Here is a 12,844-nt window from a genome sequence, read left to right on the forward strand (position 1 = left end):
AGAGCAGGGCTGGGGGCTCCTTGTGTCTCCCCTGCACTCTCTGGGATGCTGCTTTCACCCCCAGTACCCTCTGCCTTAGCAAAGACAGCTGACAGCACCCCACCACGCAGCCACCTGTGTCCCTCTCTTCCCGAGTACAGGGCTGTGCCTCCCGAAGTGTGCCCCTTGGGGTACACAAGATGGGATTTTAGGTGAAGAGGTTTTTATTAATTATAAATTGATAACTTTAACAATTTAATAGTGTGACAAATGTTTCCTTTTGAAAACAAATTCATTCTAGGTTTTTAAAGAAGTCTTTAAAGGAAACTACTAAGCAATGAGACTATAGCTGTCTCAAATCAGGGGGAAGCCTGTGAATGGTCAAAGTCTGGGGAACACTGGTCAAGTGGAAATTCCTGGGCCCTGTGCATCCTTGACGGGCAGCCGGAGCTCCCCTGAGTGAGTCCTCCCTGACCCCTCTGGACAGTGATGGTGCTGGTGGATGTTTAACAAGTGGCGGGCAGTTGGCAGGGGGGCGGGGGGGGGGGGGCGCTGCACCAATTTCTGTGGTGTAAATTCTCCCATCACAGCCAACTTCAGGCTGTCAGTGTGAACAACCAGCTCATATAAGCTGCTACGGACAAGCTCTACCTCTGCTTCCAACGTGTGGAATGCTCTCTCGTAATGTCATGAATTTGCGTGTGCACATACATGTGCATCTTCCCTCCCACCAGACCGCTCCCGTCTCCCATCTGGCTCAGAGGACCCACACTTAGTAAGTGCTCAGTAAAGGCTAGCCATTATCCCCGGTGCTGTTTGTATTGTTGTAGGCATGCCTGCATGCTTGCTAATTGCCTGAGAGGTTACCTTTGCATCCCCACCAGAAATACCCACTAGTCCGGACTCATATCTGGCGCCTTGAGGGGAACTCCTGCAGAACGGGGAGTAAATGAGTTCCTGCCATCCGCAAGCTGTGTGACTGAGCATGTCCCTCGACCTCTCTGTGTTTGACCTTCCTCATTTGAAAAATGGAGATAACATGTCTACCTCAGTAGATTTGTTAAAAAAATCGTTAAAAGTGGAGCTATCAAAATGATCCAATCAGTTAATAATGGAAGGTGGTGGTAAGTGCCACGCATTTGCTTGGTTATATTGTCCTCGTCACTACAGGCATTGGCTCTAGCTTGCTAACGGCTGAGTGCTTTTCCTCATTTCCACCACAAGTGCCCTCCTCTCTGACCCGAGCCTGCCTGTGGGTGGGACATTCGGGGCCTCCCAGGGTGGGTGGGGCGGTGGTGGCTGGGCCTGGGCTGACCTGTAGTTGCCCTTCCTGGAGGCGATGTGCAGAGGCAGCATGCCGTCCTTGTTGGCCTTGTTGGCGTCGGCGCCCTGTGACAGCAGGAACTCCACCACCGACTCGTGCACGTTCTTGCAGGCCTCGTAGAGGGCCGACGCGCTGTCGCTGGCCTGCGTGTTGATGTCCGCGCCTGGACAAGAAGAGGAGGTGATCAGGGGGGTTCCTGTCCCTGATGAAATACTCGTGCTGGGCTGTGCTAACCACCGTGACACCCTGGATCCTTAGAAAGGAGGGGCCCACCCGGAGGAACCCAAGCTCCCTTCCATGACACCGAGACCCCAGGGCCTGCCAGCCTGGGCAGAGGCCTCTGGGTGGGGCAAAGCTGCCACAACAGTGCTGGCACTTGCTGCGCACTTACTACATGCTGGGCACTGTGCTTTACACGTGTTGTCTCATTGAGTCCACGACGTAAGCCCGTGGGACCAGCACTCCTCCTGCCTCTGCGTCACGAAGCACACGGAACCTGCACAACTTGCCCCTGGCCACCCAGCTCACAAGCGAAGGGCCAGAACTTGAATCCGGGCAGTCTGGCAGCACAGGCTGCGGGAGGCAGTCCGATGGCGGAGGCCGCATTCCTGACCCTCAGTCCAGGTGGAAGGACCCAGGCCCTGCTGCGCGGAAGGCCCTCACAGCTCTGAGAGTACAGAGCCCTGCTGCCCATTCCCAGAAATAAGAGAGGGCTGACTTCCTGTCTGTCTCCTTTGGACACAACCCTGCACTAGGCGGGCGGGCATGGCAGCCAGGCCTGGGGACGTCGTATCCCACACCTCCTCTGTCTCCTGGCAGTGAGGCAGAGAACTGGCCTGCGCTGGCTGCCCCCGACGGCTCGCCGGTCCCTCCTTGCTCGGGCAGGAAGCAGGGCTGGGACAGCCGTGGAAGGTCAGGAAAGGCTGCTGTCGAAAGCGTGTCTTAGTCACGGCTCCTCGCTCTCCGGGCACTCTGCATATCTCAGGCATTCTGGTCATTTTTGATTTCTGATGACTGATTCTGGTCTAGTGGAATGGGCACAGACTTTTGGGACTGACAAGGACCAGCTGAAGCTCCTGTTTCCTGGCTTACAACCCCCGTAGCCATGAGCGGCCTGTAGGAACCCTGTTTTCTCGCCTGTTGACCAGGAACAATAATACCCACTATGTGGGGTAACTGCAAGAGCTAAGTAAGTATCTGCTACAGACAGGATGCGGCCCCTCCCCCCGCCAAATGCATGTGCTGAAACCTAACCCTCACTGCGGCAATGTCAGGAGCTGAGACCTTTGGGAGTTGATTCGGCAAGAGGCTGGAGTCCCCATGAGTGGGATTTGCATCCTAATAAAAGGGGCAACAGAGGGTCTCTTTCTTTTCCAACATGTGAAGACACAGTGAGAAGACAGTTGTCTATGTAGTGGGCCCTCACCAGACACCAAACCTGCCAGCACCTTGACCTTGGACTTCCAGCCTCTTGAACCATGAGGAACAAGCTCCCGTGGTCTATGAGCCAGCCAGCCTGCGGCGTTCCGTTAGAGCAGCCCAAACAGACTGCACCGATGTCCCGCACAGTGCCGGGCACAGAGGAGGTGCTCAGCACAGGACAGTACTGGAGGACCCAGGGGTCTGGGCACAGGGACAGGTCCAGCCGCCACCCCTCACCAAACCCCCTCCCCGAAGGAGAATCGGCTCTGACTGACCACAGGAGCTCTCGCAGCCAGGCTCCCTGGAAGCCTGGAGCCCGCTAGCACAGCTGACTGCTCACACAGGAAGAATATTTGGGTTTGAAAGTGGATTCAGCCCACAAAGGGAGCAGACCTGGACCCCGAGTGCCGGCAGGAGAGCCCAGCAGACGTGCGGAGTTAGCCCGGTCCCTGCCCATCGAGCACCCTGCCCTTTGCCCAGGCACCTTGCCTGGGCTCACAGGACCCTGCCTGTGCCCCTTTGTTCTCGAGCTGGTCCATCCAGCTCCATGCCTGGCTGTAAGGAAGTGTCTTGGGCCTATTCTCCTGACTGCTCAGGCCTATGCTACATGGACACTTAGTGAACAAAGTCCCACAGAGGCCATTCTCGGGGGCTGGGTGGCGGCGGAGCACAAAGAACAAGCAGTTTGGGGTCAGATGGATGTGGTCAGAACCCAGGCTCTGACTGTGGCCGATCATTTAACCTCTGAGCCCAAGTCTCCTTGTTGACCTGAAGGGATGTGGACAATACCTATCCCACATGGCTATGGAGAAACCACACTGGCCTCGTCTGTGTTCGTCTGCAGCATAGTGTCTGGCACATAGTAGGTCTTCAGCAAATTATTCCAGCTCTGTCCTTGGGTCTGCCTTACCTCTGGCCCCTCTGTTGCTAGAAAGAGAGGGTCCCCTCCCAGAGAGGGAGAAAAGAAATCAAAGGTGTTCTTGGGGGAGATTGGGATATAACGTTCTTTACCCCAAAGAATGTCTGCCATTGTCTCAGGGGCTTCTGCTCCTGGGACACCATAAGGCAGTATTGTTTTATTTCCTCCATTAAGTGAATACAAATTTTTTTACAGGCAAAGAGTAGAAAGACCTGAGTTCAAATCCCAGCTCTGCCACTAATTTGCTGTGTGTCTTGGAACAAATCACTTTCCCATGCTGGTCCTTGGTTTCATCAACGATTAAGTGAGAAAGTGACCTAGACGTTGTCTGAGGTTCCTGCTGGCCCTGAAGGAGGACACGGTGGAAAGAAAAGTGGTTGGGGTGTCAGGAGACCAAGAGTCTGGCTGGTTCTACCACTAATTTGCTGTGTGACTATAGAGAACTCACTCTCCCTTTCTGGGCCTCAGATACCTCATTTGTAAAACAAGGATGTTGGGCTAGATTAGTGATTCCAAATGTGCGGCAGGTGTTCCACTCCCCACCCCCAAGTTTGTGCCCAATTTCAGGCAGCACCCGTGGATCTCAGGTGTTTCCCGCTGAGCCTAGACACAGCCCCAGAGTCCTCCTCACCGCTCCAGGGAGCTACTCAGTCACAGTGTGTCCACGAGAGGACACCTAAACTTGCCTTCCCTGAGAGCTGACCTCTGAGGTCCTTCCCAGATGTACCCCTCGGGGACTCCATGAGCCAGGACCCTTGGCACTCACCGTGCTTGGCGAGGAATCTCAGTGCCTCCATCTGCCCACTCTGGGCGGCCACGAAAAAGGGGGTGATGCCGTAGGTATTCTTGGATTCCACCTTGGCACCTCCACCCACCAGGATCTCCATGACCTCCAGGTCGTTGCGAGCAACAGACTCATGCAGAGCCGTCCAGCCTCGGTTGCAGCGATGGTTGGTGTCTGCCTTGTATTGCACCAGAATCTTCACCGCCTCCACGTTCTTGCGCTCGCAGGCTGTGCCAGGGAGAAGCAAGACGGTCAGCAGGGCCCCGGGCAGGACCTGGCCAGCCAAGTCTCCGTTCGTTTGTCCATTCACTCATTCACTCATCAGCCGTTCATTCAGGAAATATCCACCGATTCAGTCCCTGCATAGGACTGACAGCTAAAAGTGACAGCAATACTAATAAGCAACGGTATTTGTTGACATGTGCATAGTGTCGGTTGTGTGCCAGGCGCTCTGCTCTAAACACTTTACATGATTAACTAATTTAATTCTCCCAACCATCCTTAAAACATGTTGTGTCATTATCTCTTCTCACAGATGAGGAAAATGAAGCACAGAGAGGTTAAGTGACTTGTCCGAGTCACACAGACAGTAAGTGGCAGAACTGGGATTCAAACCCAGGTTGTTGGGTCTAGAAAAATCTCTGTCCCCCTGGAATGTTCCAGGATGCCCTGAACTCATATCCCTTTCCAGCGTCACCTGCTTCAGTCCTCTGCCACAGGCAGAAGAGGAGGAGGACAGCGTCATATTCCTGCTCAAAACCCCTCCTCAAAGGCTGCTCACTTAATCTGGGGAGAACTTTATCTTCTGCAGACAGTCCAGGTCTCTCTCAACCTGCCCAGCCTCCCTTCGGAGCCTCCTCTCTCTCTAGACCCCGAATGTACTCTTGGCTCTGGTCAGAGTTATCACCAGGGAGCCTGGGCATTTGTCCAAATCCACTACCCCTGGAAGCTTCTCTGGGTCAGCCAGGGGGCTGGTGAGGAGTGGGGGCTGTCTGCGTCGTGTTCCAAACAAGACCCCAGGTGAAGCTCCCTGAATCTCCAAGCTTTGGTTTCCTCGCCTGTAAAGCAGAGATGACAAAACCTTCCCGGGAAGATGCTGTGGGAGGACCGAGTGAGGTAGGGCATGGAAGGTTCTAGCATGGTGTTTAGCACACAGTTAGCGCTTGTGCAGGACCAAGGCCCAGGCTTCAGCTGTGAATCACCCAGCATCCTGGGAGCTCTCTCTGGGACAGCTGAGGCTCCCGATGGTGGCTCTGGTGGCTGGGTGGCCTTGGGTCCTGGAGGAGACACTTCCACCACAGGTCTGCAGTGGGCCTGGCCACCAGCTACCCAGGGTGTGCTCCCGGTGCTGGATGCCAGACCCACGGGAAATTGGGGATTTCTGCAGTCTTTCCAAGTGTAAAGGCCATGTCCCTTTTGCAAGACCCGCGGCCGATTGTTTAAGTGTGGGGGCATGGATTCGATGCTTTGTAGGGTAGGAGTTCAGAGCACGGGGCTGGTGCCCTGCTCCCTGAGTTTATATCCCCGGTCTGCCCCTGGTGTGTTCCTGGGTCCCTCTCCGCAGTCTCTGTGCCTTCGGCCCTCATCTGTGACGTGGGCATGCTAGCAGTGCCCACCTCCTTCGTGGATGGATACGAGGGTGAATGAAAGGACAGTGCTGGCATATGTGAGCACCAGTACACGCCAGCTGTTGTGACTATTCAGGTTCGACTCTGAGCACTTGCTAGGGTACCCAATGTCCTTGGATGATGTGTTGGTTCAGCCAGGAGTTTTTGGTTTTCTCAAACATCCCGGATGAACAAACTCTCTCTCATACCTCTTTGTCCTTGCTTATGCTCTTCCCCTGCTTGTCCAGGCTCAGCTCAGGCACACCCTCCTGTGGGCACCCTTCCCCCATGTCAGGGCCCCTGCCCGTGCTCTGTCCTGCCCTTAGGTGACTGCTGCCTGTGAGTCGGGGTCCCCTGGACTGGGGGAGAACCAGGCGTGGACGATTCCTTTCCACCACGAGCCCTCAGTAATCCTCACTGAGCATTCTCAGCCACGGAGGACTTGGGAATTGCTGACTGAATACATGCCCGAAGGAAAGATTAAGTTACCTGGGTTATACATCCAAGAGAGACTGCCCCTTTGAAGTAGCCCCGGGGGAAGGGGGATATGCACCTCAGGAGCAACACTCCCAGTTGCCCACCTAGTTTCTGGACGCCTCCTCGGGGAAGCCTACCGGGGGCCTCACCTTTGTAGAGTGGTGTTTCTCGGGACTTGTTGGCAATGTCAGGCTCGGCCCCCGCCTGGAGCAGGAACCTGAGGCAGTCCAGGTGTCCCCTGCACGTTGCCAGGTAAAGAGCTGTCTCCTCCTGCAAGGTGCGCTGGTCGATTGTTGCTGGGTATGCTGGGGAGGGCAGCCCACTGTGTTAGTGAAGGAGGAAGGTACCTGCCTCTCCCAGATTCCACCCTGCACCCCACACCAGGTGTCGTAACTTCCTCCCAAGGCCAAGGACAAACTTGCGTGGCATCTGCCTAAATTTACCACCCAGACTGCCTTCATCATCTTGGACCTGGACTCAGTAGCTTTCATAGGGTTGTTTCAGCTTCCTGGATATAGTCATCCAGCTCAGAGGCCATCTCCTCTGGGAAGCCTTCCCTGGTTGGGCCTCCTCCTTCTGTGAGCTACCCTGTCTTTCCCTTATAGTCTCACCAGCCACTGCTGGAAGCTGAGTCTCGTGCAGCTCTTTCTGCCCTGGAGTGTGGCGGGCTGTCTGGGGTCTCTGCTACTGCAAGTATGGCCCACCCTCATCTGGCTTATGGGGGGAAGCCAAGCTCAGAGAGAGGCATGATTTGCTCAGGGTCCCACAGCTATGGGGGACAGTCTTGGCCCGTACAGGCACAGCTAGTTTTTCCACACCAATTCAGTCCCTGGAACATTCTAGAACAAGCTGGCAGTGGCTCTCCCAAAAGTCAGCCCCCCCTCGGTCCTTTTCTAGGACTTAGGCCTGGAGAGGTTGGGGGGGTGGGGGGAGGTTTTTGCAGTGGGGTTGACAAGTCATTTTCCCTCTGCCAACTGGTGACTTTAACTCTGCTACAGAAGTGGCACCGGGCCTTGCCCCCTCGCCCAGGCTGTGGGGCAAAGAGCATGAAGCTCTAGGAGGAAGGAGCCCTGGAGTCCCGCTCCCACCTCTGGCTGCACCCAGAGCGGCCACCTCACCTCGATGCAGGGCCTTCAGGCAGCTCAGCTGGCCATAGTAGGCCGCCTCGTGCAGGGGCAGCCAGCCCTCCTTGTTGGGCTCGGAGAGATTCTTTCCCGCCTTGATCAGAGCCTTCAAGGCCTCTTCATCATCTTCCTTGATGGCCTTTAGCATAGGGTCCACCGGCCTGTGGGAACAAGGGTGAGCCAGTCCTCAGGACCCGGCCCGGCAGGGACAGGGCCAGACAGTCTCTCTCCCATTGGGAAAGCGGGGCCTGCTGGTGGCCAGAAAGGGAGTTAGCTACGGAGATCACTCTGTCCTGCTGGCCCCTGCTGGTCTGGGGCAGGTGCCAAGCACCCCTGCAGCCAGTGTCCTCAGCAATACAGAGAATAATCCTTCCTAACCCATTGGGTGTGCCCTGGGAACTGGGCCCCAACCTGGGCCCTGCCCCTGGCTCCTCCAGGTCTCAGCTCCACCATGGCTTCCTTGGCCTGCCCTCCCAGGTGGGCCTTCCCCTGCCTGCAGTCACAGCCCTCATGTAACCACTGGCCTTTATAGCTTTGACCACTGTCTGCTCCCCCACTGGACTAGGAGCCCCAAGAAGACAGGGACGGCGTCTTTCTTTCTTTTATCTCTCACGACTTAATTCCCAGGGCCCAGCTCAGGGGCTGGTCCATAATAGGTGCTCGATAAATAGTTTTTGCAGGGAAAGAAAGAAAAAGTGAGAGGGAGGGGGGGAGGGAGAAAGAAAGGAGAGGAGGGAGGGAGAAAGGAAGAATTCAGAACCTAGGAAACCCAACAATTACTTTACATCTTCATCCCTTCGATTTCCTAAAAGATAGCCTCTCTCTTCTCAGAGTTTTGCTTGTTTCTCTGGGAATTGTATTTATATCTTGTTCAAAGTGTCCCTTGCGATGGCCCCCCTGGAGCACTGGAGGACACGCGGGCCTACAAAGGGAAGGGTGGGGGGTCTGGGTCAAGCCTTGCCACTGTCCAATCCCCCCCCCCCGGGAGCACCCTGGGGTGGTCCCACAGCTTTCATCTCTAAGCTGGGCACCATGAGGGGGATCTCTGCTAGAAACAGGCGGAAACGTGGCAAGCTCCTTCACTTCCACAAATGGAAACCGAGGTCCCTTTTAGACAAAGCTCACTGGTGGCAGAAAGAGAATTCGGGGACCCCTCTGTCCCTGCGGTTTTCACTGGCTGTCTCTAATTTTATACCACGACCTCTTCTACCAAGAGGATTCAGGCGTATGGTGCCAGCCTGCAAAGGGATGGATAGCTGCTCCCTAGGGAGGTGTTAGCAATAATTAAACCCTTCCCCTGAGCACAGAGCTCCAGCGCTGACTGCACACCTTCACCTGGGGGGCCTTTGTACTTGGAGCAGCTCTGAGTGAAGGCACAGACCCCTCAGGGGGCGCTCTCTGCAGTGAGCCTCTCTCTAAGATCTTTCCAGCTCCCTCCCCTCCTTGCTCCTGACCTTTATCCTAACCCCGGCACTTTTAGCATCTGAAAGACTGAAATACTTGAAGGATTAATAAATCTGAAGGATTCACAATTTAAACTCTGAATGCCAAAGAGGGCTAATACAAGTGATAACTTCTTTGCTTGGCTCATTAACACCACTTCATTTGTTCATTCATTCATTCATTCATTCATCCATGCATGCCTGCACTCACTGAGCTCCCTGCCCCGCATCCTTGGAGAGTCAGAGGACCAGGGCTGCTGATGCCCCGATCCACTCCTGGGGAACGTTCTGCATCCACAGTCCCATTTCCCAGCTGGAGAAGTGAGACAGGTCCCCACCCGAGTCGGGGGCCGGGAGAGGCCCAGATGGTGTCCAGGGCCAGCCCCTCTACCCTCCCATTGCTTCCTCCAGTGTGAGCCGGCTTCCTCCTGACTCTCGGCCTCTCCGGTTATTAATAGTTTCAGAGCATAGATGCCAGTTAAGTTACAGATCCAGCAGGGACCATGGGTAACTGACCAGATAAGCCCAGAAGTCCCCATCAACGCCATCACTGCCACCCTGATGAGATCCTCTTATGAGCGGCCAGAGCAGCCTCCGTTGGCGTCAGGAAAAGCCCCAGTGGGGGGCGTGTCCCGTCTGCCTGGAAGGTCTCCGGTGGGACCCCAGCTGAAGTGGAAGGGAGGTAGGCTGGCCATTCCCGTGGCCTTGGGGGTGTGTGGCAGCATGAGAATCCTCGCAGGACCCACCACCCAGCCTGGGGCTCCTCCAGCTGTGGTCCGAGGGCCCTGGGGCTCTCAGGCGCTCCCTGCTGATGGCTTCTCTAGTTGCTCAGCCGAAGTGCCCGCCCTGAGAGTGGGAGTGGCTGCTGGGGGAAGGGGGGAAGCGGAGATGGGGGCAGACCGTCAGAGACTAAGGAGCTGAACAGGACCCTGGAGCCCACTCTGTCCTCTCCAACCTCTCTCACGGAAGGGACACTCAGTCAGGCACAGAGACTCCGGGGCCGTCACACAGCAAACCTCAGCAGTGCAGAGACCAGAACCTGAGTTGCCCTTCTCTGCCCAGTGAAAGTCCCACCTGTAGCACCAAGGAAGTGGGGGCTTGAAGAGGGCTGGGAAAGGGAGGCCAGACATTGGCCAGTTGCCTCCTCCCCTCCCTGCAACAGAACTGGGCAAGGAAATAGAGGTTCCAGAGTCGGGGCCCTTCTTTTGCTTTCTGCTGCTTCTGGGGCCAGCATGGGGAACAGAGACGCGAACAGTACAGAGCTATTTCCCACGGACACACCTGGTCCAGCACCCTGGTGCCAGAAAACAGAACCCCTCCTGTAGCTTGAATTATGTCTGGATTTTAGCACCTGGCACAAACAAAGGCAACAAAGCAAAACAAACCCCCACAGTGATGGCAAGGGGTGGGGGGAACCCGAGACAAACAGAACTGGAGCTCTGAGCTTCTCTGGGCCTATGAAGTTCCAGGGCCGTCTCCCCAAATCTCCCTCTTGCTGGATCCCCCAATCCAGAGCCCCATGGGGCCACTCCAGCATACAGGGCTCGTTCTGGGAGCACTGAGGGTTCATTACAATCACAGCGTGGCTGGCAATTGCTTGGGGACAGTGTCTATGACCACCCAGCCCAGCTCAGCAGGAGCAGCTGGGTCTCAGGGGGACACACGGGGAGGGCTGTGCCTGGCAGGCCCCTTCAGAGTGACCCCCTGCTGGGGACTGTTGGCCTGCTTCCCACCCCCACCCCCACCAACCCCAGTTGGGAGAGTGAGCTGGGATGGTCTCGGAGGCAGGCCGCGGGGTCACTTACGCCAGCTGGGAGGTCTTGTTTCGGTTGTATTTCTGCATGACCCCTTGGAACAGTCCCAAGTGGCCCACGGCCGGCGGGTTCTCGGGAGGCACTGTGGACCTGGAGGGTGCAGGGCGGGAGTGAAAGAGGGAAAAGTACTGTGCATATGAGAAGCGGGTCATGGCCAGAGGCAGGACCGAGGATGAAGGGAGAGCGAGGGAGAGAGGCTGACTGACACTCGGACGCAGGGCTCTGAACCAAAGCAGATGGCCCGGTCCTCTCTGTGTGCTGGACACAGCTGCTGTGTCTCAGATTATTTTTGGCCCTTGGAGGAAGCCCTGGGAGATTTAAATGACCATATAAGACAACAATGAGGTTAACCTCAACCCCGCTCCTACAGTCCCCTTCCCCAGCCAACCACACGGGAGGCAGATATGAAGCAAGGTGACATTCTTCACCCGGGAGGATGTGAGATGTGTCAGCGGCAGGTCCCAGGATGAAAGGGGCTCAGCCTCAGGGATGGACAAGAGCTTCATGGGGGTGGGGACAAGGGAACAAAGCTGGAAGGCCAAGCCGGCCTCTGTCCCTGCCCCCACCCCGCTGGCTCCAGGGTTGGAAACAAACAGTATAAAGGTCACAGCACATGATGCCCAAGGGAGGTCTTCAGGGCCAGGGCTTGGAGTCAGGCCGACGTGGGTTCAAATCCAGGCCCTGGCAGTTCCTGGCCATGAGACCATGAACAGGTTGAGCTCTTCTGGGCTTTAGCATCTGGAACAGCTGGGTCTCTGGGGCTGGTGAGGTCTGACTGAGTGAATAATGGTGTGAAGTGCTTGGCAGAGGGCCATGCACAGGGGTTTTCGGCCCTGCTCACCACCGACTGCATCATTATTTTGCCTTTCCGAGCTTCAGCATCCTCACCCCATCATGCTGTTGTGAAGGTGGAAGGGGCGAGAGGAGGTGCGGTGGCTGCTCTACAATCTGGGTTAGCTGGGCTTGTACTGAGAACGGGACTTTGGCCCATGCTGGTCCCACATCCAATGGGTCAGGCTCTGGCACCATGGGCTGCCCCCTGCAGGCCTGGCCTGGTCTCCTGCGCCCCTCTAGAGCAGAGTCCCTGCCACCATGCTCCCTCCCCAGGGTCTTGGTCTCCTCCCATCCTTTGTGCCCTCTGCAGCTCTGAGGCCGCCACACCGACAGTCCCTGCCCTTTGGGTGAGCCCTTGCCCGGGTCTGTGCCTCAGTTTCCGCCTTCGCCACAGCAGGCTGTGGGACCAGACTGGGGGCTTCCTCTCTGCTGGGGTAGCCGGCGAGCCTTTGCTGCAATGACCTTATGGGTCAGGCAGATCTGCGAGACCACGTCCCCTGGCCCTGAGAGCCCTCAGGTTCAGTGTTACCTTCTGCACTTGCCCTCGGCCCTGGCAAGGGGCATCTGTTGGGCACGCTTCTGTCTCCATGTGATCCTGGGGTCCCGGACCCCCCATCATTGGTCCATGTGTGGCCTCCCATATTTTGAATATCAATTAAATTTTGCTAAGTTACTGAGCTCCAAGGCGCATCACCGTTTGCTGATGACAGGAGTATATATATAAAGGGCAGAGCGGATTCCCCATGTCCGGCGTTTCACTCTACTGTCGAAAAGTACCCGTGCACCCGAACAGCAAGAACAAAGCACCGCGCAGAGATCCAGCACACGCGGGTCAGCGGAAACAAACCCGGACACCTTCCCTCCCGGAGTGAGAGGGGTTTTGGCGGGTGGGGAGCACCGGGAGAGACCAGACCCCAGCCCGGCACGGGACCCTCTCTCCGATGGCACGGTAATAACAGTGGCAGCGAGACAGTGAGGTGGCGGGGGCGGCAGCGAGATGGCCACCATGCCAGCCCCAGGGATCGTGCCTCATGGCCATCGTCACTGCCACCAGGATGGAGGCAGGGGGTGTATTGTTCCCACTTCACAGAGGCGGAAACAAACTGAATTCCATTCAA

The 12,844-nt window shown here is 56.4% G+C and overlaps 1 protein-coding gene across 5 annotated transcripts in view; it reads right to left on the reverse strand.

Annotated features, from left to right (window-relative positions):
* The window catches only part of ASB2 (ankyrin repeat and SOCS box containing 2), a 38,436-nt gene that overhangs the window by 10,350 nt on the left and 15,242 nt on the right, over positions 1 to 12,844 (reverse strand). For 3 of the 5 annotated variants that reach the window (XM_045202033.3, XM_045202032.2, XM_024568223.4), the window contains exons 3-7: positions 10,884 to 10,982; positions 7,631 to 7,797; positions 6,662 to 6,817; positions 4,411 to 4,656; positions 1,295 to 1,466 (exon numbers count right to left, since the gene is read on the reverse strand). In XM_045202033.3, the coding sequence (XP_045057968.1) occupies positions 1,295 to 1,466; positions 4,411 to 4,656; positions 6,662 to 6,817; positions 7,631 to 7,797; positions 10,884 to 10,982 (840 nt within the window). Of the gene's footprint in view, positions 1 to 1,294; positions 1,467 to 4,410; positions 4,657 to 6,661; positions 6,818 to 7,630; positions 7,798 to 9,594; positions 9,845 to 10,883; positions 10,983 to 12,844 lie in introns of those variants that run through there. The other 2 variants (XM_045202034.3, XM_053928924.2) reach the window with 2 other exon arrangements.

The sequence above is a fragment of the Desmodus rotundus genome, chromosome 7 (assembly GCF_022682495.2).
Source record: "Desmodus rotundus isolate HL8 chromosome 7, HLdesRot8A.1, whole genome shotgun sequence".
Taxonomy (NCBI): domain Eukaryota; kingdom Metazoa; phylum Chordata; class Mammalia; order Chiroptera; family Phyllostomidae; genus Desmodus; species Desmodus rotundus.